This window comes from Mercenaria mercenaria, chromosome 8 (genome assembly GCF_021730395.1).
Source record: "Mercenaria mercenaria strain notata chromosome 8, MADL_Memer_1, whole genome shotgun sequence".
Taxonomy (NCBI): Eukaryota; Metazoa; Mollusca; class Bivalvia; order Venerida; family Veneridae; genus Mercenaria; species Mercenaria mercenaria.
This window is the reverse complement of record NC_069368.1, coordinates 18,545,028-18,571,031: the sequence shown is the minus strand read 5'-3', so window position 1 is coordinate 18,571,031 and position 26,004 is coordinate 18,545,028. Positions and strand designations below refer to the sequence as shown.

Below are 26,004 nucleotides of genomic sequence, written 5' to 3'. Positions count from 1 at the left end.
CACACAGACACTGTCATAGGTCATTTGGTGAAGTTCTAGCTAAGGTTTTCATGGTGGAGCAAGACCACAGGTGTCCATCCAGATATTATTTCATCATAGGCAGGCACCTTGGTACAGCCACCAACCTTCCATAAGCCAGCTGGATGGCTTCCTGACATGAAGGATTTTACAAAGTGAGGCTCAAAGCCACATAGGTGATGTCAGCATCCTTAACCACTTGGCCAAGGAGGCCCCTGTTTTTACAGCTGCAACTACACAGCTACTACATACAAAACTTACACATAGGTCTTGGCCTCTGTCCTATTCCAGCTGGTTGTTGAAGACCCAGAGCCTGCTCTTCATTAGTTAATACATTCACAACTGCACTGATCACAGCCTAAAAAACAACAAAAAACATTAAATATGAAATAGTATAAGATTCTTTAAAGTGGAATTATACACATTTTTCAAGTAAAAATACAACACAAATAGATATGTGTGTAAAAAGGGTGGAGGAAATTATAGTTTTTAACCCAGTATACCAAACTCTTCCTGTTACCATTACGAAATAATAACTTTTTAAATATGACTCTTCTTATTTTGACTGGGGCAGTCTTTTTAAGAAAAGTCAAAATGCTTGCAGGAGTTGCTTCCCTTCAACCTCAGAAATCTCTACTTATAGGTAAGGGAGACCATTGCGTACAAGACTGAAGAAATGAACTATATTTTTATAAGTCCGATTTCTTCATTTCTAAAGCATCACTTTTAAATACTTATGCAGCATTATTGTTAATTAAACACATTTAAATACACAGCAACCGAAAACTTGCTTTTATAAAACATTCACCAAAAACACACTACCTGCTGTAAGATGCACATAATGCCACTTTAACTGGTTGTAGGTGCAGATGGGAATTTCCGGTCTCGAGGGTAACTGTTTAGGCGATAATGAGGCTCCAGTCGAGTTATCGCCTAAACAGTTACCCGAGAGCCGGATATTCCCATCTGCATCTATAACCAGTGACAGAATCTTTTTCTTGCATACCGATATCAAGAAATGATAATAAAAATAAAATCAATCGAACGGCTTTCTTTTTAGAACTATTTCTTATAGCAGCGTATTTAACAAAGCGCGGGAAAGCAACGTCCGTAAACAGGAAAGACCCCGGGGTGTAAGATGGATTTTTCCAGCACTGGTAAAGATACCGGAAATCCCGATCTGGTGTGCAAGAATAGCTGATGTATAATATATGCTTTCAATCATTACAAACCACTTTTAAAACAATGGTAATTTCCCATTAATACATTTAATTTAGATTTAATTAATGGTTACAGAAGCTGAGTTGCTTGCAAGAAGAGCCTAGAAATGGTATCAAACCGTTCAAATGTAGTTCAAGGGCCATAACTCTAGAGCCTCTAGGACAATCCTGTTAGTTACAGAACTTGATAGATATGCTATACCCATAAACATTTTGACCAAGTCTGGTGAACAAGAGGTAAAAACTGCTCAAGTTAGAGAACAGACAACTTTATTGGACACAGCCCGCCCTCCATAGCACAACATGTCTGGTTTCACTAAACTTCAAAGCTAAAATCTTTTAAATAATCAGCCCAGACTCTATAATATAACTGTAGGGGTACCTCATCCATTTGTGTACATGGTTTAGATGGAGCTCTCATCCTTCTAAGGAACAGGCTATTCCATTTCTGTCTTAGTTGTAATGTGAGACTGGCAGACTGAAAACAAACATGAGCTGTTTATAAACCATATAATGTCAAATCATCTAATTTAGCAGACACAAAATTTTGCGATTTTGGGCAAAAAGACTTTTCTATGGGAATATAAATTTGTTGATTTTATCTTTTGAAGATAATATGAATGGAAATTTATTCATGCTTGTTGTGATTCTAATTTAATCTACCAAAAAAATACTGGTAGTCCTTCACAAATATCAATAATTTCATAGTATAACACCATGATCACCAGCCAAATGTAACTTGGTATGTAAGTGTTTCAGTTTTAAGTAAGCAGTGATTATTACACAAATGACCCTAAAATGAATAATTTGACCACCAGCAAAAATGGTCAGCTAATAACCATAGGCAATCATTCTTTGAAGTTCAATTCAAGCATTTGGACAAACTTGGACCAAACACTTAAGCTCTGTATCACATAAGCATACACACTTTCTACCAAGAACAGACACTTTAAATGGATACAGTACAAAAATATAGAATAGTTACCTCAGCGTCTGCTTTAAATGTGAGCCAGTCCCCAAACTGAAGACTACAGCTCTTATTATCTTCAGGATCCTCATTTTCACTGTCACTTGTTGGTCCATGCTCCGTGTTCAAACTATCTGTCATAAATAAAACACCTTGATGCAATACAATATGATAATGTAAGTCACTGTTAAGAATATCTAGGTAAACAATATCATTAAATAATTTACTACTAAAACATCTAGATATACACTATCATAACGCAAAATTAAAAACACTAAATACGATATAAAAATTAAAGTCATAACTAATCCAGATGTGTGTTGATAAGGCACAGGTGCCCCAGCTAGACATCACTGTACATGGTTTCACATGAATCTCAACCACTGGAACCAGCAAGTGGTGTTTCACAGCAGTGAAAAACAATGTATAAAAATTTTTGTAGTACCTGCTACCTCTTCAGCCGTATCTTTTAATGCATCACTTGGTAGTTTTGATGGTCCAGCAAATATTGCAACAGTTGCTGGTGAAATAACAGTACAACATCTTACACAAGCCAATCCCCCAATGGACCTTTTCCCTGAACGTGTCATTTCCTCATAGAACAGCCATTCAGAAGGTAGGACTCCAGCTTGCTGTGGCAATACTGATGATGTATGGAGCTTTATCTTTTCAGTAACTCTGAAAAGTATGTTTCTCTTTATCAGTTGCACAAAAATCTATTTTTATCACAAATCTATTTTTAGAAAAAGATATCATATCACTAAAAAACACCTCAAGAAAGAAAACAAGAGCTGTCACAGGAGACAGCGCGCTCGACTATTTCGATGCTGGATAGTGAAACTGGGCACATCTGAGGAAACTAGAGCTGTCACTGGAGTGTTTAATGACTCCAATTGTGGATGAAGATATTGCACAATAGCCTGAGTCTATGTCAAAAATATCAACTTAAAGTAATAAGAGAGGTAAAGATAAAATGTATCAAAACACTATATAAGTATATCCTAAGCAAAAAGGGGCATAAATCATTAAATATTGGTGCAAGAGTTATGCAGCTTGTGTCATATAGTGTGGGTGATGATGTTGAACAACTATTTTAAGTTTGAATCAAATCCATTCAGTAATAACAGAGACAGAATGAAAGTGCAACAAAACTTTAACCTAAAATTCTAAGTAAAAAGGGGGAATAACTAATGAAAAATTGGTGCCAGAGTTATGCACCTTGCGTCATATGGTGTGGGTGATGATGTTGAACAACTATTTTAAGTTTGAATCAAATCCATTCAGTAATAACAGAGACAGAGTGAAAGTGCATCAAAACTTTAACCTAAAATTCTAAGTAAAAAGGGGAAATAATTCATGAAAAATTGGTCCCAGAGTTATGCACCTTGTGTCATATGATAAGGGTAATGATGTTGAACAACTGTTTAAGTTTGAATCAGATCCATCCAGTAATAACAGAGATAGAGTGAAAGTGCATAAAACTTTAACCTGAAATTCTAAGTAAAAAGGGGAATAATTCATGAAAATTGTGCCAGAGTTATGCATCTTGTGTCATATGATGTTGGTGATGATGCTGAACAACTACTTTAAGTTTGAATCAAATCCATTCAGTTATAACAGAGGTAGAGTGAAAGTGCACCAAAACTTTAACCTGAAAATCTAAGTAAAAAGGGGGAATAATTCATGAAAAAATGGTGCCAGAGTTATGCACCTTGTGTCATATGATGTGGGTAATGGTGTTGAACAACTATTTTAAGTTTGAATCAAATCCATTCAGTAATAACAGAGATAGAGTGAAAGTGCATCAAAACTTTAACCTGAAAATCTAAGTGAAAAGGGGGGATAATTCATGAAATATTGGTGCCAGAGTTATGGCCCTTATGTCAGTTGATGTGGATGATGATGAGGAATAAGTATTTCAAGTTTGAATCAAATCCATCAAGTAATTACAGAGATAAGTTGAAAAAAGAGAAAGTGCACCAAAACTTTAACCAAGGTGGGGATGCGGAAAGACGCCGACGCCGACGCTGGGGCGAGTAGGATAGCTCTCCTTATACTTCGTATAGTCGAGCTAAAAATCTAGAGTAATTTTTTTCATGTATCCCTGATGAAGGGCTTGTGTAGCTTGGAACAAATAGGATTAGATCAACTTTTCCTTGTCTGGTCATGTGTTCCATTTTTCCTCAATCTTTAAGATATTCATCAGTTGCTTCTTAAAGAATGAAAATAAAAACACCATCTTGTGATTTATCGTCTAATTCACAATGCTTGTTTTCATGTTCAGATTTAACGATAAGTGCCTGTCTAAAAAGGACAAATTTAAATATATTGTCGACTGAAACTGTTTCAAACAACTGTTTCAAAGATTGAACATTACAGTATATACTGCACTGTGGAGCAAAGTCCTCAAAGTCAATTAAAATATGTTTAATAGTAAGTGTTGCTTGATAGGTACACATTCAGGTGGATCTTTTGAGTATCTGACAAGCAATCCTGAGGGTTTAAATCCACTTATAACTAGAATGTGTCTGTAGGACACAGGGTGTGCCCCCCACTGGTACATTTGTCACAAATAAGGGGAAATAATTCAAATGTTTGCAGTCTTATAACCTCAAAATAAAAATCATCAAAAGGATTCATTATTCTATACCATATACATTTTGAGCTATGAGCATGACAAACAAAAAATCCACTATTTTGGCTATTTCAAGGGCCATAACTCTGTAATAAACGCTAAAATTCTCAAGAAGAATGCCAAGTGTGCAAGGTCACATTATGATAAAGACTCAAACAAGGTTTCATGAATTTATCTTAAATACTTTCTGAGTGAGGCACATAATTAGGTGAAAATGTGCATTTTTTGACTATTTCAGGGGCCATAACTCTGGAAATAGGGTGCAGACCCAGATGAAAAATAGTAGGTGTGCAAGTTCATATCATGATAAAGACTCATGCAAGGTTTCATCAATTTATATCAAATACTTTTTGAGCTAGGCGTGTCACAAGGTGAAAATGTGCATTTCTGACTATTTCAGGGGCCATAACTCTAGAAATAGGGCGCGGACCCAGATTGAAAATAAGAGATGCGCAAGTTCATATCATGATTAAGACTCATGCAAGGTTTCATGAATCTATATCAAATACTTTTTGAGCTAGGCGTGTCACAAGGTGAAAATGTGCATTTTTGACTATTTCAGGGGCCATAACTCTAAAAATAGGGGGCGAAGCCAGACGAATAATAGAAGGTGCGTAAGTTCATATCATGATAAAGACTCATGCAAGGTTTCATCAATTTATATCAAATACTTTTTGAGCTAGGCGTGTCACAAGGTGAAAATGTGCATTTTTGACTATTTCAGGGGCCATAACTCTAGAAATAGGGGGCGGACCCAGATGAAAAATAGGAGGTGCGCAAGTTCATATCATGATTAAGACTCATGCAAGGTTTCAAGAATCTATATCAAATTCTTTTTGAGCTAGGCCTGTCACAAGGTGAAAATGTGCATTTTTGACTATTTCAGGGGCCATAACTCTAAAATTTGGGGGCGGACCGGGACGAAAAATAGAAGGTGCGCAAGTTAATATCATGATAAAGACTCATGCAAGGTTTCATCAATTTATATCAAATACTTTTTGATGAAAAAAGGAGGTGCGCAAGTTCATATCATGATTAAGACTCATGCAAGGCTTCAAGAATCTATATCAAATACTTTTTGAGCTAGGCGTGTCACAAGGTGAAAATGTGCATTTTTGATATTCAGGCCATAACTCTAAATTTGGGGCGGACCGGACAAAATAGAAGGTGCGCAAGTTAATATCATGATAAAGACTCATGCAAGGTTTCATCAATTTATATCAAATACTTTTTGAGCTAGGTGCTTCATGAACTTCGGACGGACGGATGCACGGACAAGAGCAAATCTATATGCCCCCACCACTCATGGGGTGGGGGGGGGCACGGCACAATAAGTCTGATATCACTTATCAAGTTTCGTTCTCCATTTATGGAAAATACTAGTGAAGGATGTAGGAACTCCATTTTCAGTTAAGGTAGAACCAAAAGAGATGAGAAACAAGTGATTTGAAGTCAGCAGCTTCTAATACTGAATCTTGGAGGCCAATCACCCCACCATTCAAAAAATAATTTTTTAGTTTGCAGTGTAGAAAACTATAATATCTTACTGTCCTACAAATCTCCATGTAGGCTTGTCCCAACGTATAATGTTTGGATAGGCCCCTGCACACAGTGATGCTTTCACAACTGCCCAGTTTTCAGAGTTGGTGTTCAAATCTCTAATGTCGCCACCACCACGAGCACGTACAAATCCTGAAGCCCGTAACTGACCAAGTAGTTGTGCTCTAAAAATGAACAATTTCACTTGAATAAAAATTTGTCTACCAGTAACATCAATCCAGTATTTAAATTGAGAAGCAAGATATTTATATTTATGATTTTTGACATTTCACGGATATTTATATTTTTTGTATAAATTTCTGATTTATGACAATATATAATTAATAGACACCATTCTACGACTTTTGACATTTCACAGATATTATTAGATATTTAAAATTTTGACAGTATGGTGACCATCTGAAAGCATGTCCTGTTAACATAAACAATATATTTTACAACGAAAATTACAAAATTGTGTCATACATGTCTTAATGAAAACAAAAAAGTTACATTTAGATTTAGCAAATTTTTCAACAGTATTTCAGTTATGTAATGGTGGACAATCAACCTAACCAGCATTTCTGGATTTTATACCAGTACTAATCTGTTCTAACAAGTAACTGCCATGTTCTCCATATGAACCAGGGGTGGAAGACAAAATGACTTCAGAACAATGTCTTTAATCATACTGTCACAGAGAACATAATTTTATTGCCTTGCCTGGGGATAAAACTCACAACCTCATGATACATAGATCTGAGCTCTTCCTGTGTATATCTACACTCTACCTATTTCACTAAACAGGCAGATATAACGTAAAGAGAAAATTCAATTTTCTAAATCAATATATTCACCTCATTCCAACAATCATCTCCATGACAGCTGGAGACACGTAGTTCTTGGAACAGAATGACCTTTCCCAACCGTCTGTCCTCGCCTTCTGCCATGCCTATATACAAATAAAAGAGGTTGACCAAATAACACCTTGCTATATGTTACATATATTATACCAGATTTACCAGCTCAAAGGCGCTTTAAATATATAACTGCACCAATGAATCTTGAAAACGCATAGCTACTGTTTAAAATCAGTTTATTTCGTTTGCCTAAAAGTTTTTGATTTTGACCAAAATGGCTTTCTGGTGGAGGACAAATTTCATGAATTATAAATTCTGAACAAAATATCGAAAGCATGTTTCTTTGTTGTGATTTAATTTTGTGCAATGCTGCAACAACAAAATTCATGAAAATGAGTCCCCCAGGAGAATTACTGATTTTAGTACAATAAATTTATTTCAAGGAAGCAATTTAGGCTGAATGGCATGAACACTGAACAACATTTTACTGTAAAGACAAATTACTGTGCAATCATAAGACTAATTTTCATGGATTTCATGCTCGAGTGATCTGAATCCATGAAACAAAATTCCATTTTACAATTAAAATTCCAATTTGTTCTATATTCACTGCAATCAATGTAATCATATCGCCGCGAAACAGCCATTTTTGTCAAAACTATGAAATTTTACACCGTAAAATAAAATACCCAGCTACAAGTGACATTTTAGTAATTCACAGACAGTCAACCACCTTTCCGCTAAAAAAAAATACCTGGTAGGAAATAATACACAAAGTTTTGTCAAAAATATGGGAGATTTAATATATAAAAGTTTTAGAAAGGATATATTATTAAATTGGTGGATCTATTATTAAATTGGTACAACTGAAGCAGTTTTATTGAAAAAAAAATGCAATTGCTGCACTCAAATCTACAAACACTTTACCTGATTGCCACTAGGATAAAGCTTTAGTTATTAAATGACAATTTTCTGCACACTTTAGTTGAGCAAGCAAAGGCCATTTTTGGCATTCTCTCCAGTCTTTTAACTATACAAAATACAGGAAATGTAGGAGGTCCTCAAAAAAAAAAGAAAACTTAAATTTAAACAAGAGGGTCATGATGACCCTGAATCGCTCACCTGAGTAATATCAGCCACATGTTTCAAATGACAAACTGATGCTAAAATATTAGAAAGAAGGTCACATCCATGGCCACTGAAACCCAGTTTTAAGATTAGTGTGCAAAACAGTACATGTCATCCAAATTTCAAGGCTGTATCTTAAAAAACAAGAAAGTAGGTCAGTAGGTCAAGGTCACAGTCAAGTGATCCCTAATCGCTTGGGTCATCAGGTAATTATAATTAAACAGTCTAGGAAATATGACCTGATAATTTTTGAAGTATCTTTTCTTATATAACTCATAATCATAACAAATGACCCCTGGGGCGGGGCCTCTTTTCACCTCAGGGACATAATTTGAAAAAACTTGTTAGAGATCCACCAGGCAATGTTACACATCAAATATCAAATGCCTAGGCCTTGAACTTCGGACAAGAAGATCTTTAATTTTTTTCCTACAATAAGTCTAATGTTTAAACTTTGTTACTTGCCCCCAGGGCAGGGCCTCTTTCACCCTAGGGACATAATTTGAACCATTTTGGTAGAGAAACACTAGGAAAGGCAACATACTTAATATCAAAAGCATAGGCCTTGCAATTTCAGGCAAGAAGATTTTTAAAGTTTTTTTCCTATATAAGTCTATGTAAAACATGAGACCCACCAGGGCAGGGCCTCTTTTCACCCCAGGGGCAGAATTGGAACAATTTTGGTAGAGGACCACTAGGCAATGCTACATACAAAATATCAAAGACCTAGGTCATGTGGTTTTAGACAAAAAGATTTTTAAATTTTTTTACTATATAAGTCTATGTAAAACTTGTGACCCCATAGCAGGGCCTCTTTTCACCCCAGGGGCACAATTTGAACAATCTTGATAGAGGACAATAAGATGATGTCACATGCTAAATATCAAGGCTGCCATGCGGTTTTGGACAAGAAGATTTTTAAAGTTTTTCCTTTTGGTTGCCATGGCAACCAGAGTTCTGCATGGAATTAAATTCTTTGAATAATTTTGAAAGGGGACCACCCAAGGATCATTCCTGTGAAGTTTGGTGCAATTCTGCCCAGTGGTTTTCAAAAAGAAGATTTTTTTAGAAAATGTTGAGGGACGCACGACTGACAACGGACATTGAGTGGTCACAAAAGCTCACCATGAACCTTTGGCTCAGGTGAGCTAAAAAAAAATAAAGGATATGGTCAATACCCTCAAGTAAACAAATTACCTGGAAGAGTCTAAGTAAAGCCATGTGATCACTGTAAGTTGAAGCAGCAAACTCATGTCTGATATTTCCAACTTGTCTTTTCTCCGACGGTTGTCCAGGCAATAAAACTGAAATTTGCAGCAGTTTATCACATAAACTTGGTAACTGAAACAGAATTTTGTTCACTAAAAATGGATGCTACATAGGTGAAGGTAAAGGGAAGAAGCAAATCTTCATTTAAAGTCTCATAGTTCGACAACATGAGCCACGAAGATCTTGTGCGACAATCTAGGTATCCGGTAAGAGATACTTACCTGGGCTTATTTTACCTCCTGCTACTACCCTTTAAAAGCAGAGTGCCAAGCTAGGCAGCTACCAGTACCATTTTTCACATCTTTGGTATGGCACAGCCAAAAATCAAACTCTCAACCTTCCACACTCAAAAGTGAATGCTCTTTCTTACCAAATTAATTCTTTGGGGAGCAAAAAAACCAACATTTTTGCATATTTCAGTTGCACTGTTGTAGTATTTACTTACAAGGATCCTTGTATGCAAGAGAGCAGACTATGGTGAGGACAGGATCAATACATTTCAGTACGATAGAATTGAGGACCATCTTTCCAAGGTGTGGCTCCACCGGAAGGTCCGCTAGATGACGACCTAGTTCTGTAAGGTCCTCGTTACTGTCTAATGCATCCATTTGCTGGAAACAAAGCATTCACAAATTAAATTCTTGTAGTAACTTGTCAAAAAAGTTTTGATACAAATAAATCTTTATCTGACATTAAGACATTAAAGCCTTATGTTGGCATTTCCTTTAAATATTTAATAGATGTCATACAATTTAGCTTGTTATTAATGTCATTCAATCCAAATGTACTGTGAAATCATTAATATTTGTGGGGGATTAATTTTGGTGCGTTTCGTGGTTGAGTCAATTAACGAAATTATATCACAATGAACAAGTAAAATTCACATTCATTTAATGTTCCAAAGTTGAAATCCACGAATTCATATCCCAACGAAATTGCTGTTTTAAACAAAACCACGAAATTTCATGCCCACGAAATTAAATGATTTCACAGTAGTCATTTTCTATAATGAAAAGGCTATTATGTTTTGCCCCATTCAGCCTATACTAAAATGAGATACAAATGGCAGACATTGTGACAATAAACTGATGAGGAGCCTAAAACCTCTACTTTACTATCATTCAAATAATCTAACAAGTACTGGTAAGACAGCTATCTATCTGATCATAAGGAATATAGACAGTTCAGGGGCCTAAAAACCTCTACCATACCTTCATACAAGATTAGAAAGCTAACAATTAAGACAGCTTACCTTCAATACAGAGATGGCTGATCTTGTGACAAGGAATGGTGGTGGCTCTGGTGCTTTAGACAGAAACTCGGCAATGCTCTCATTCATGGGAGCTAATAATTTTGTTTGGAGACATATCTCCTGAAAACAGCAACATAATTTTTCAACATAAATCATCATTTTAGAATTGCAATTACAAATGACTGCAAAGCACATGCAGATTTTTGGAAAAAAATCCCAGAAATGTGATTTAAATATGATCAACAGTTTTATGAATAGTTTTAAGGAAGTGTCTAGCGGTGTAGATCTGTACCTCTGGAATCTGACTCTGGAGAAATGGATCTGTTAAAACCTCTAGACAATACTGTTAGGGATTGTTTAGGAGTACAGACCTTCTTATTCAAGACATTGTGGGTTATTTACATATTCAATTTTGCTGCAAATTTTTATCAAATATGATTTAATCAATATTCACCAAAACTTTAATTTGAATGGTTCACAGACACCAGAGTTCACTTGATTATTTACATTTTCTTTTGACACATAAATACATCCCATACAAAAAGAATTTTCGTCTAACACTTATGACTGCCTATGCAGACAATATTTTACCTGCAGAGGGCATCTGAGAAGTTCTGGGGTTGCGAAATCACACAAATGGTGATATCTGACTTTACTGTACATGTGATAACATACACCTGGACGTACACGGCCTGCCCTGTAAGTACATGTATAGGCTGATTATCTTGACAAAAATAGGTTCGAAATACTGATACTACATATGAGCCGCGCCATGAGAAAACCAACATAGTGGGTTTGCGACCAGCATGGATCCAGACTAGCCTGTGCATCCGCGCAGTCTGGTCAGGATCCATGCTGTTCGCTAACGATTTCTCTAATTGCAATAGACAATGACAGTGAACAGCATGGATCCTGACCAAACTGCGCGGATGTGCTGGTCTGGATCAATGCTGGTCGCAAACGCATTATGTTGGTTTTCTCATGGCGTGGCTCATATATCAATTAAAACTTTGATGTAAGACAAATAAAGTCTACACCAGCTGAGTTCTACAGTTGTTTTATTTTTATTCATTCCATATGCAGTTGAACCTGCCTTAGAAGCTACCTGTATTAAGCAGACAGTTGACTTAAGCAGCCAGTAAGCTTAAAATACTTCCCAAATTGACTTTTAGTTATTAGTTCTGATTTCAACTTTTCTTAAGCAGCTATCTATCTAGTCAGATTGTGTCACTACCTTGACTGGCTGTCCAATAAAGGCTCGATTGTACATGGGCTTTCATTAAAGGGCTGGAGTGGGGGGATTTGTGCCTGCTATAGTGGTCTTAGGCCCTAGCTCCTTTTCCAGTAGCAAATAAAGTTTAAATGGGAGGACCCCCACACTGCCTCGACTTCGCAATATCAAACCTCTACTTCAATACGTAATGAAACCCCTGCACTGTTAATCATCAATTATTATTTACACATATCCAGAAATCATTATCACGAAGTTCCTAAATTTCAGTGTTGTTTAAATTTGTGAAATCAAAATTACACATCAAATAAAATTGCCTATTATATTATTTTCAGTATAAGTATTCTATGAATGCATGACCCAATAAAATAGTCACTGTGGCCCAAACCAAGAACTAAATCTTCGAAGGGGGCATAAATATCTAAACTTGAAGTTAAAACTAGCGGTCTTGTAGCTAGTGGTCTGTATTTGATACTGGCCTTTAACAGAGATTTTAGTTCATCTATAAAACAGTACCTTCCACGTCTCTGAGCAGAACTTGCTTTAGAAATCCAGTTACTTTTCAACATTGTGATCTTCAGTAAGGCATCAAATGTTTTCTGCAAAATGAATATTTATAGTAAATAAATAAATCACACAACCACATTTTAAAGACAAGAGCACCGCTTTGTGGATGCAGACGCTCATGTGATCTTCAGTAAGGCATCAAATGTTTTCTGCAAAATGAATATTTATAGTAAATAAATAAATCACACAACCACATTTTAAAAACAAGAGCACAAGACGCCCATCTGATTTTTTTGTCTCTGTATAATAGAAATATTGTCATATCCATGATTTTCTAAGTCCAAATGAGGCCATATTTCTTGCAAAAAAGCAATATAGAGTTACAGTACTTGCTGTGCAGAGTTAACTTTTAATGGGGAATAACTGCTCCAAGTTTTAAAGCAATAGCTTTCACCGTTAAGGAGAAAAATTGACCTAAATGCAAAACTTAACCAAGAAATCTGATATTTTCTATGTCCAAAAGGGGCCATAATTCTTGCAAAAAGCAGGATGGAGTTATGTTTCTTCCTGTACAGAATCAGCTTTTGATGGTGAACAAGTGTTGCAAGTTTTAAAGCAATAGCTTTGATAGTTTAGGAGAAAAGTTGACCTAAACATAAAACTAAACAAAGAAATCTAATATTTTTCAAGGTCAAGGTCACAATTAGAGGTCAAAGGTTAACATGGTCCGTTTCGTGTCTGGTCCATAACTCTGCCATCCATGAAGGGATTTTGAAATAACTTGGCAAAAATGTTTACCAAAACAAGGGCTGTCAGTGGACAGCGCTTGACTATTCTCAGTGCTTGATAGTATAATATAAGCAATGAGTAAAACTTTAACATTACTATAAGCATATTCTAAGTCGAAAAGGGGCCATAATTCAATCAAAATGCTTGATAGAGTTGCCTCCTCCTTTTTACAGACTGGGGTCATAATGGTAAACAAATATGCAAAATATGAAAGCAATACCTCAATGGACTTTGAAAATATTTGGGGTGGTACGCAAACTTTAACATTTATTCCAAGTCGAAAAGGGGCCATAATTCAGTCAAAATGCTTGACAGGGTTGCCTCCTCCTTTTTACAGACTTGGGTCATGATGGTAAACAAATATGCAAAATATGAAAGCAATATCTCAATGGACTTTGAAAATATTTGGGGTGGTACGCAAACTTTAACATTTATTCCAAGTCGAAAAGGGGCCATAATTCAGTCAAAATGCTTGATAGGGTTGCCTCCTCCTTTTTACAGACTAGGGTCATGATGGTAAACAAGTATGCAAAATATGAAAGCAATATCTCAATCGACTTTGAAAATATTTGGGGTGGTACGCAAACTTTAACATTTGTGTGACGCTCACGCTCATGCCGACGCCGGGGCGAGTAGGATAGCTCCCCTATTCTCCGAATAGTCGAGCTAATGAGACGACGTGTCATGTGCGAGACCCAGACCCCTAGCTCCAAGGTCAAAGGTTAACATGGTCTGTTTTATGTCCGGTCCATAACTCTGCCATTCATCAAGGGATTTTGATATTACTTGGCATTAATGTTCCTCATAATGAGACGACATGTCATGTGCAAAATCCAGACCCCTTGCTCTAAGGTCAAGGTCACACTTAGAGGTTAAAGGTTAACATGGTCTGTTTCTTGTCCGGTCCATAACTCTACCATTGTTGAAGGGATTTTGAAATTACTTGGCATAAATGTTCCCTATAATGAGATGAGGTGTCATGCACAAGACCCAGACCCATAGCTCCAAGGTCAAGGTCACACTTAGAAGTCAAAGGTGTTTCTTGTCTGGTCCATAACTCTGCTATTTAACAAGGGATTTGAAAAAAAATTTGACAAAAATGTTAACCATATTGAGAATGTGTGTTACGCTTATGACCCAGGCCTCTTAGGTCAAGGTCACGAAATGATGTGTGTCAGGATACTGGTTATATGACCCAGGGAAGTGCCTACGCCTTTAGTATCTTGAACAATGGTTTGGGTCCAATCGCTAAGGTGACTATGTCTTAGACTAGCTGACAAACGATGTAGAATGTCCTTTGTTAAAACGTAGAGCTGGTGAGACCAAATATCTCATATATAGAATTTTCCTCTGGCTACCTTGCCTAAATGATTCGTGTACCAATGATTCGTAAATGATTTTAATTATGAGCTAGACAATTTCAGGGATCAGGCAAATCACTAAATGTTTCAAACTAACACTTTTCAATTAGCTCAAACTCCTATAGGCTGGAGACTCTATACTTGACTGGTCTTTTTGTTGAAGTTCCTTTGAGACAATGTCTTTGAATCAACAACATACGAGTCCTATCACATAGATGCTCGGCCTCTGTCCTCTCAACTCTATATGAATGCCCTGACTCCTGGATGCTCAGCGCCTATATGCTATCATATGTAGCATTCAGCTACCATATAGGTATATCCCCGGTGCCTTGGCTGTACTTCGCCAATAATGCTGAACCGTCTATAAGCTGGAACTCTCCTACTATCTCAGTAGATTACCAAACTCTGGGTCTCTGTCTCAGCTTCCCGATGCTCAGCCTATATATGCTATCGTATATAGCATTCAACTACCCTCAAGGTAAAACTCCTATCCGCTGGCCCTATAGCTCGAAACCTTATTGAAATTCTGCAACTCTTCTTTAGTCTATAAACTTCCAAAGTCTTCTTTTTAATAATTTATCCGCCCTGACAGGGTAACTGCAATAGTCTCCTTATCAAGGTACTGGGATAAATTATTAGTTGAATCCTCGATGTGTCTTCTTCAACCGCTGGATACCGAATCAGCTCTCTGTCATCCATCTACCTATTTATACCCCAGCAGACATGCTATTTTTAGAACTTGTTTCTGATTGGTCCAAATTTAAACATAACGTTCTACAACGAGTACTTGCTCTATCAAATATCTGGTTCCCTTTAACCTTTGTATATGATATAATGTGCAAAGATGGGACCCAGCTATCCACATAATGAACTTAAATCAACCATAAATGACCCAAATTCTATTATTAACAGCAATTCAACAATAATTATAGCAATGATAGCACGGAAAGGAGTCAAGCACTATCTGTGCTTATATGTTACGTTATCAATATATTAAACATACAAATTATTCTGACAATGTGTGATTTTTTTGCACATACAACTGTAGCATTCTTGGGCAGGCTTCGGGGGCATTTGTCACCAATAGTGACAGCTCTGTTTGTTGTTGTTTTTTTTTAGAAAGCCAGGACGAATCTTACAAAGAAATATATTAGATTTGCTTGTGAAACAGACATTTATCATTACTCCAAAACCACATGTCAGTGGGCTTATTTTCGTTTATTTCTTGGTTGAGCCAATCCACAAAATCTAATCCCAATGAACTGGTAAAATTCTGTAGTAGCTTGTTATATATAATTTTTGTATATTTTCAGACAAGTATTTCTTAACTTATCAGACAATAGGTTTCTCATCAGACAGTCATACTTCTATGACGGCAATGCCAGATTACAGAAAATCTTAAGTTTTCTATATTTACCTCTTTGACCTTGCCTGAGTTGATGACATACACCACATCGTTGATTGTAATACTAGTTTCAGCTATATTTGTTGCTAAAATCTGTAAACAGATAGATTATTGTGTTGTTGTGTTTAATATCACATCTACAAAAATATATATCATATGGCAACTTTCCAGCTTTTTGATGGTGGAGGAAGACCTCAGTGCCCCTCTGGACCTTATTTCTGGCATAAGCAAGTACCTCGGTATAAAACCATCCTTATGCAATACTTGGCTAACATCTACAGACAAAATAATGGAATGATCATTTTTTGCCTGACATAAGGAGACCAGCAGGATCTTTTAAGCTTGCTTCTATTTACAACTCAAATGACCAAAAGTCATTGTAAATAATTTAAAAGTTTTTCTTTTAATACCAGTACCTGACTATTTCAAATCTGTGTGTTTTTTGTTTTTTATACAAGTACATTCTTATGTCCATATATCACAAAAGATAAACATCTCTCGGTATTCCCATCCTACTGGGTATTCAAAGATATCTAGTAAAGTGAAAAAGTCATAATTTGTATATTTTATCTAAATGATGTGAACGTAATTCTATAGGAATTGTTGTGAATTATACTACAATTTCCAATCATTATCATTCTTGGAGGACTCGATTTTGAGGCTTCAATGGTTGCAGTAGCATCAATCCACAAAAGCCAGACAAAAAAGTAAAATTCTCATTAAATTTTACTTTATCTAACCTTCAAGTTCGCTCGGAACAGCTGTCCTGGCCAAAATATTATGCCAATGAACTAAAAAGATTTTGAAGTATGTCTTGCAGAGCTGTAAAATAGAACTCCTTTGTAAAATAAGTAAAATGACTTACAATTTTTCTAATGCCTGGAGCTGCAGGCTTAAACACTTTCTTCTGGTCTGCTGACTGCATTGAAGAGTGTAACAGGAACATTGAATACCTAGCAATAAGCAAGTACATTGCTTGAGATTTACATCAACATAGAGCGCAAGAACAACACTATTGCCAAGCAATATAATCCCCTACCAGGAGGGGCATTTGTCATATCTGCTGCCATAGGAACCATATTTTTGTATTGAAGAACCTGCATTTTATACAATTATCCTACCATCTGTATGTCAAGTATCAAGAAAAATGTGCAGTACTTTGAAAATTAACAAAGTATCAATCTTTTGTGACTGACTGATGGACAGAGAAAAAGATGAAACATATCAATATTGGACAAAGTAAATGATCTGAAAATTATTCCACCACTGCTTTCTATCTACATATATATCCAAAGTTTCATGAAGAAATCTCTTGTACTTGTATAGTTATTACAGAATCTACTATTTATGACTGTGTAGGGCAGACAGATGGACCAACGGACAAAAAAAAATGAGAAAATAAGATAGTCTGCATGATCTCAAAACTGCCTATTATTTACATATTTACCCAATTTCATGAAAAAATCTCTTGTATTTTTCTAAGTTCTAGCAGAATTCACACTTCTGTTAAGATTTTTGAGCTATTTGTAACCATAGCAACCACTGAAGTCTCAAAGCTATAGCTCTAAGACTTACAGTTTTAAAGAAAAACTGGACCTAAACAAAAATTTAAAGCAACCCCAATAACAACAAGCCATGAGATTATTTCTTGCTTTGACAATGTTGCTGTAGAATATCACAGTCAACTTTTCATTTTACTGTTATTCTTTTTCATCCTGGCATGTATTACTATGATTATCAGATTTCTGACTGAACAATATCAAAATCAAGCTAAACTAAATAAACCAAAAGCTGATACCTAATGTTGCTGAACTTGTCATCGTCCTCTATCCTGTTTCTAAGGGATATAATCTCATCGTACCCAGGCAAAAATATCAAAACTGCACCTGTTTGATAACAAGAAATACCTTATTTTATTCAAACGATATCTTTAACTCAATAGTGTACTTGATACATCGTTCAACATGGAACAGTTAAAATAAAAAGCCTTACCAAGAGGCAATCAAGACATTAAAAAGTTCATATAGGAAAAAGAATAAAAAAGGTTCTACAGATTCAACAATTAAATCACCTGTTTCACATTAGTCACTAGTGACAAAGTTTTCGATGCATAGAAAAAAAAACATGACAGCTGTGTCAACCCAAAATTTAATGTTTTAGTTTTGACTTTGAATGTGAGTTTAGAGTCACACAGACACAATTTAGGTTATATTGCAACTTTTCCAGCTTTAGATGGTGGAGGAATCTTCAGTGAGCCAGATGGATGACTTCCTAACACTAATAAAATCTGAAAAGTAAACCCAGAGCAATGTTTCAAACACACAGCAGTGAGAGGCAAGTGTTTGACATATTGTGAGGGACCATATCCCAGTCAGTTACAAAACCTACCATCTGGCTGTGTGGAGACCACTATATATAGAAGACTTTTTGCAAGTTCTATGTCCACTTTATCATCATCCCAACAATGTTGGTACACAGTCAACATCTTCTTGTCTTCTTCCGATAAACTGGAATCTTCATCAACATCTAGATCCTCATGCTCAGGTCCTATTTCACATGCTAACCTGAAAAGAAAATTTGTTTAATTGATAAGGATTTTCTCACACACCATTTTCAATCATTTGTACTTGTTGTGTTTATCTATGTCCATCTTTTTCATTTGTACTTGTTGTGTTTATCTATGTCCATCTTTTATTATGCATGAAGAGCCTTTTCACTATCATTTTGAGAATGCCACCAACACTGATTGATTGGGAAAATGCCATTAACTTTTTGAAAAATTGGAAATTACCATAATCTGTGTACAGATATTTTTTCGATATTTGTGGACGGACATTTTAATAATTGTTTACCAGTAACTTGTTTACTAAATACACATGAAAGCTTACAAAGAAGCAAAACAATTGTAAAACACATAATCCCAAAAAGCTAACAATCACTTGGGAATTCTTGAGAAAAAAACATACTTTTTAGCTTTTATGAATTCCTCCTTTTACCAGAGTTAGCTTCATAATAGAAACAAGCTCTAGTGTCATCATGGGAATTATTTCAGGCAAGGGCATGCACCTTTGAAGAATCCCTTATTTTCCTACAGGCAACTGGATGGTTTTTAAAGTTCTTCATTAAGAAGAATTCTGCTTCCCTTGCATGTTTTCGAACCCACAGCAATGAGGAGTAATTGATTTGCAGAAAATAACGATAATCACTGGCCCACAGTGATAAAAATTTTAACATTCTTTCAACAATCATCTAATGGGTATAATTTTATTATTATTATGTTAACGTAGTCAGTGACCCTTGATTATGACTAGTACGTTTTACACTTTAATATTACAGTATTAGTATTTTGTATTTAACAGTCTGTATGTTCCTCACATATTAATGAAGTAGCTAATGGGTTGAGAACAAATGACAGCAGAAGTATTTCTTCAGTCGAAATTTCTTTGAGAACATAAACAGACCTCATGGACGGATAAAAATTGTAACCTAATACTGATCATCTCATTGCTCTCATTTGACTCTGAAATTTAAACTTCTGTAACGTTTCTGTATATATCTTCCATATTGTAAATAGGTTTCAGAATCTATAAACAGTTAAAACTTGATATCTCAAACTTGCTTATTTCAAAATTCTGCCTATCTCAAAGACATCTTCAAAATCCATCCCAAAAACATGTTCACAAAATATTATTTTAAGTCCAATTTCAGTTATCTCAAAGTAAAATACTCGATCCCTTGGCATTCCAGATACCGAGTTTCAACTGTATATTTTTGCATAGATTTCACTAGCCTGCTAAGGGTATGTGTTTTAAACTCTTTTTTTACTACAGACCTAAGAGACTGAACAAAGTGGTATATCCCACTCAAAAGAATTTATAGAAAGACAAGAGAAAGCAGAATTCCAAGAAAACTTAATTCTTAGTTACTTACATATGAGCTTCTAACAGAGCAATAATGTCCGTTTGCTCGAACTTTTTTGCCCAGTCAAGTGCTGTCCAGTCATTGGATGATTTCACAGTTGGGTCAGCCCCAATAGCCAGCAACTGTTCGACAATATCAATAAACCCTCGCCCTGCTGCTATCATTAATGGTGTAACCGTTGTCTCACTATGCTGGTAATCAACTGTAAAACAAAAAGTTTTCAATATATTTTGAAACACAATTTACGATAATACAGTCAAACTTTGTTCACTCAAACTCAGATAATTCAAGCACTGCCCTTCACTCAAACTCATCGCTAGGTCCCAGCAAAGTCCCTGTATAATGTATATTGTTCGTTAGCTCGAACTACTAATTTTTCCGGTCCCGTCAAATTCACACGAACAAAGTTTCACTCTACTGTGAAATCATTTAATTTTGTTGGCAACAAATTTCCTGGTAAAACTGCTTTGTTGTAGGGAGATGAATTAATGGATTCATGGATTTCATCATTTGAAGAATTTCTAATATTCCTTTTATACTGGGATTTAATTCTGTAGACTGTCATAACCAACAAATCAATGAAAACTTGACTGCCAAGAATATTAATGATTTCTGAGTATCAACATTATCAATAACAACAATACAACAAGACAAACAAGAATGATCAATGATGTCAACATTGTATGACATATGCCCCATGAAAATGTTTGACAAAATAAAATGTGAAATCAAAAACCCATATGAACTATGTGAAAAGTGGAGGAGTTCAAATGCAATATTTCTCCCAGGTCTTTGACACCAGAGGCATAAAAACAGCTCCATATAACTATAGTGTTCGGCATTCAAATTCAGTGTTCCATTTCTAAAAATGTGTTCTGGCGTCCTACACAATGTATTATTGCGTACTCATTTTTAAATTCCATTAAACTACAGTGGAACCTTAAAATGTCAGTATTTTACTATATTGACATATAAATTTTAAATCAGATTGATGAGTCAAAATTATTGTTCCTCATTATCAGACAGCCATACATCAGAAACTTTGAAATCTCCTTCATCATATGTGGCTACAACTCAAATTACTACCTGCACTTTTTCATTGTAAACATTTTCCAAAGCAATGAGGTCACTGTTTCTTGTTGGCAGACAAACACTGACATCTCCTGTATGAACTAACAAAATTAGCTACTTACCACTGACATTTTCTGAAGCAACAGATAAAGGACTTTCAGGAATTGTTCCCCTTTTCTGGACAGCTATATATCAGACAAACACTGGTCCATCTCCTGTATCAACCACAGACATTAGGTACTTACCACTGACATTTTCTGAAGCAATCAGATAAAACACTTGTGGAAACTGTTCCTCGTTTCCGGACAGCCATATATCGGAGAGACACTGGTCCATCTCTTGTATCAACCACGGCTCCAGCTCATCCTTGTCTTTCTCCTTGCTCAGACCCAGTGAAGATAATTGCCTGTATATACAAGAACAGCAGGATAAATCTGTGATGCAGAACATTTTGCAAATGGGAAATACTCATCAAAATTAAATCATGCACAAGTACTGTAAAGAATACTTGAGCCATGCCATGAGAAAACCAACATAGTGGCTTTGCGATCAGCATGGATCCAGACCAGCCTGCGCTTCTGCGCAGCCTAGCAGGCTGGTCAGTTTCCATGCTGTTCGCTAACAGTTTCTCTAATTGCAATAGGCTTTGAAAGCGAACAGCATGGATCCTGACCAGACTGCGCGGATGTGCAGGCTGGTCTGGATCCATGCTGAGGAAGCGCAGGCTGGTCTGGATCCATGCTGGTCGCTAACAGTTTCTCTAATTGCAATAGGCTTTGAAAGGGAACAGCATGGATCCTGACCAGACTGCCTGCACATGCTGGTCTGGATCCATGCTGGTCGCAAACCCACTATGTCGGTTTTCTCATGGCACGGCTCAATTGTGATAAACAGCCGTCCTGTGAAACACATAGCACTATTCATAACAATTATAGCACTTTCATGAAAATTTAATATAGTGATTACAGACAGTTTGCAAATAGAACGAAAATGAATCCTTCTTGACTGTTTTTTTATTTAAAAATAACTTTCCAGCCAACTGGCAGGACCTCCATATTGAAATGCGAAATCTTAATCAAACATAACAACAGTCAACAGCTGAATTTTTATTAATTATTCATGTTATTCTGATTAATTCTTTGTCCATTGCAGAATTAGTATGTATACGAACAATTATGATAACTAAACACTTTTCGACTGTAAAAGCAGTCATGACACCAGTGACAGGCTTGTAGAAACTGCAGTCACATTCAAAACTCCGATGTTTTATCCTGATTTAAACTCTTTAACCGAACAAAAACTTACTCGGTAAGATCTGCTCGATCATCTGGTTCCCTGTCTGTATCACTACTTGACTCCTCAATCTCAATATCTGCACATACACCATGTATAACCTGCTTCTTTTTCTTCCGTTTTCTCTTTGAAAAAGTTCGAGGGTCAAAGGTATTTGGGTCTTGATTACACCACTGTGATAACTGTTCTGTTCTTGTTTCCACTAAATAACAGAAAGAAATGTAGAATAAAACTGTCCCTGACTAAACCTCAACTTACTCAAGTTAAAACAGGCAGTCAGTTCCTTAGATTTTTAACAACAAAACAAAGGAAAGAATAAAATTTTACATTCAGTACTGTGAAATCATTTGTTTTTTCGTAAGACACTAATTTCTGTGCATTTCTTTTGATTGAGTCAAACCACAAATTTAAAGTCCTAACAAACAACAAAAATTCCTATATATTTTCTCTTTACACTTGGAACCCCATGTATTTAAACCGCCTTGATTTACTAGCCAAATCCAAAAAAATTAATGCCATGGAAATTAAACCAATTTACTTAAAGTAAAAAATCACTTAAATATCCTTTGTAATAAAATTTCTGAAGAGCATATAATACACTCATTTTTTGGGGTTTTTTTTTTTTTTTTTGGTTTAACATCGCACTGACACAATTATAGGTCATTAGGTCATATGGCAACTTTCCAGCTTTCATGGTGCAGGAAGACCCCAGGTGCCCCTTCGTGCATTATTTCATCATAAGCAGGCACCTGGGTAGAACCACTGACCTTCCGAAAGCCAGCTGGATGGCTTCCTCATATGAAGAATTCAAAGCCCTGAGTGAGGCTCGAACCGACATCGGTGAGGGGCAAGTGATTTGAAGTCAGCGACCTTAACCACTCGGCCACGGAGGCCCCTCAGTTTTTTTTAAACAGGCATTTAAGAAACTGACCTTAATCTGCAGGTATGCTCTCAGTGATTAAAAAATCCATAACTATGCATTCCGCAGTAATAATTAATATCTGTTTTAACATACATACTTTCGTCAAGCTCTACACGGTACTTTTCCATCTTCCTATTAGTATAACCTGTCCTATAAAGAAAAAAATACTGAGTAAGTAATTAAATTTCTGAAATACCTGACACTAAACCACCATATGTCTGCCCCTTACCAAGACCAACCCTTATCTAAAGTTTGATAGTTACAAGTGCAGTAGCTAAGAAGATATAGAGCATTCAGAAGCTTGCCACAAAATTTTTTTGAAAAAGACGTTCAACCCGAACAACCAACACAACATAAAACATTAACTTGAAAGCAAAGGCGAGCTGATGGCAATGTCGACGCCAAGGCGAGTACAATGGCCCTCCTTATTCTTTAGTCAAGCTAAAAATGTGAAACAAATTGAACAGGATTTTAAACTAAATCCTAAACTGTTTGAAAAGGAAAGAATTTAGCCATGCAGAGCTCCTTTTATTACTCCAAGTATGAGTCTTTTGATTAAAAGTAGCAGATAAGTCCTGTTTTGAAAAATATTTTACCCATTTGTCAAATATTTAAAACATCCAATTATACTCCTTTATAATAATAAGAAATGAAAAATATGGTACTACAGGTCAAAAGTCATTGTTTTTAATATTACTGGTAAATGAAAGTACTTTTCAAATCTTGAAAAATTTGATATAAATCTGAAGATACAACTTTTTAACAAAGATGAATGTAAAATTTTAAAAACAAATTAATGTTACCATTTAATGACATCTTCAAGGTAGTATTCCTCTACAGGGAAAAGGTTACCAGGAACTGAAATCATACAAAAGAACAAAATTAGTACAGTAAAACCTGTGTTAACCAGCCACCCAAGGGTGTGACACAATCTGGGACCTTAAGGAAGGTGGCTACTTATGACAAGTTGAAATTAGAGCAGAAAATCAATATGGGTAATTAATTTTGCAGAGTTCCTGATTCAAATAATTGCAATAAACAGTACACTGTCAGAGAGGCTAACTATTAAACTCGAATTTTGTCTAACATGAATTCTTAATAATTCAAACTAATATGGAATAAAATTAGTGCAAATATCAACAACCCTGTATTTTATGTAACTTTTTCCAAGAAATTTAAAGTAACACGTTTAATCATTTCTTCCCCACTTGATACCTCGACTAGTTAAAACTACTGCGCATGGCAATGCCATCTTCATGTCCCCTTAAGACCGAAAGTTGTTTTGTAAACACTGGTGAGGTATCATCGCAAACCCTAACATTATACAGACTTGTGAAACAGTAGTTTGTTGTAGACATGAAGAACAAACAATTGAAATCCATAAATACATATCCCCATAATTACAGAATTTCACTTACCGCATATGGCAGGACAGTTGTCAAAATACTTGACAAATAATTCTGTATTCAATGTGGCACTCATCAAAATGACCTTGAAATCAGGTCTCCTGCGAACTATATCACGTAGGGAAACCATCAAAAAGTCGCAAAACTTGTCTCGCTCATGCACCTCATCCTGAAAAAACAACAACAACAACAAAAGTCCAACAGGAAAGTCATATTCAACTAACGCAGTTGTCTATACATCACTCTGAGTGGAAAAAGATATGTGTAAATGTATACAAGTACACAGTGGCTGAACACCTATACACATGTAAACAAAGAAATGCAATAAAAATATAATGATAAATTGGAAATTTCCAAGTGGGATTTATTTTTGCTCTTTTCCCTGATTTTATTTACTGAAATAAATACTTGCAGAAGTGGTGTAATTGGTAAAAGCAGTCCTATATATTTCACGATTTTTCCACACATCTATGCAAAAAAAATAATTTTAATATTTTTCACAGTGAAAATGCCATATATATCTCACTGTAATATATTGATAATTCACTGAAAAACATGTAATTAAATGCATTATTTCTAATTCTGAAATAAAGCTAGTGGTCTTTACAGCTACATTTAGGTGGTTGCTTATCACAGGTGGTCTATAGTACAAGTTTGATTGTAGTTTCATTAGTTTAACCTTTACCCTGCTAAATTTCTAAAATGGACTAGTCCATCATTCAATTTAGGCAATACCATATAATATTCGAAGGGGTATTCACCGAAAATTTACTGACTGAATAGCGAACAGTGCAGACCTTGATCAGTGCAGGCTGACCTTGGTCTGCACTGGTTGCAAAGGCAGAATCACTTGCCGCCAGCAGGCTAAAGTTTAAAGTTGTAACTTACAACAATAACATGTGTAACTGTACTCAAAGCATCTCCACTTCCCATCAAGGTCCGCAACAATACACCATTTGTACAAAATGTTAGCAGAGTCTTTGGAGACACCCTGTAAAAATGCACGAAAATTTTACATTACACAACACTGCAAGATTTAATACTGTTGTTTTTTGTAACGTATTTATATATTACCTTTGATAAAAGTAACTTTTAACATAGCAAACAATGTGTCTTGACAAGAAAACAATATAAAACTAGAGATGCTTTTGAGAAAAGCGCATGTCTCCCACAACTGCCTAATCATCTAAATAATAAGTCAGTCTTTATA

At 35.8% G+C, this 26,004-nt stretch overlaps 1 protein-coding gene across 2 annotated transcripts in view; it reads right to left on the bottom strand.

Annotated features, from left to right (window-relative positions):
* The window catches only part of LOC123522942 (3'-5' RNA helicase YTHDC2-like), a 68,173-nt gene that overhangs the window by 9,521 nt on the left and 32,648 nt on the right, over positions 1 to 26,004 (bottom strand). For both annotated transcript variants that reach the window (XM_045300479.2, XM_053549480.1), the window contains exons 7-28: positions 25,683 to 25,785; positions 24,807 to 24,963; positions 24,192 to 24,246; positions 23,486 to 23,538; positions 22,479 to 22,668; positions 21,419 to 21,579; positions 20,112 to 20,304; positions 18,570 to 18,745; positions 17,980 to 18,067; positions 17,047 to 17,134; positions 16,194 to 16,274; positions 12,636 to 12,718; positions 11,480 to 11,585; positions 10,889 to 11,008; positions 10,082 to 10,247; positions 9,565 to 9,671; positions 7,237 to 7,331; positions 6,388 to 6,564; positions 2,651 to 2,883; positions 2,224 to 2,339; positions 1,621 to 1,716; positions 280 to 376 (exon numbers count right to left, since the gene is read on the bottom strand). In XM_045300479.2, coding sequence (XP_045156414.2) covers positions 280 to 376; positions 1,621 to 1,716; positions 2,224 to 2,339; positions 2,651 to 2,883; positions 6,388 to 6,564; positions 7,237 to 7,331; positions 9,565 to 9,671; positions 10,082 to 10,247; positions 10,889 to 11,008; positions 11,480 to 11,585; positions 12,636 to 12,718; positions 16,194 to 16,274; positions 17,047 to 17,134; positions 17,980 to 18,067; positions 18,570 to 18,745; positions 20,112 to 20,304; positions 21,419 to 21,579; positions 22,479 to 22,668; positions 23,486 to 23,538; positions 24,192 to 24,246; positions 24,807 to 24,963; positions 25,683 to 25,785 — 2,741 coding nt within the window. The remainder of the gene's footprint in view (positions 1 to 279; positions 377 to 1,620; positions 1,717 to 2,223; positions 2,340 to 2,650; positions 2,884 to 6,387; positions 6,565 to 7,236; positions 7,332 to 9,564; positions 9,672 to 10,081; positions 10,248 to 10,888; positions 11,009 to 11,479; positions 11,586 to 12,635; positions 12,719 to 16,193; positions 16,275 to 17,046; positions 17,135 to 17,979; positions 18,068 to 18,569; positions 18,746 to 20,111; positions 20,305 to 21,418; positions 21,580 to 22,478; positions 22,669 to 23,485; positions 23,539 to 24,191; positions 24,247 to 24,806; positions 24,964 to 25,682; positions 25,786 to 26,004) is intronic.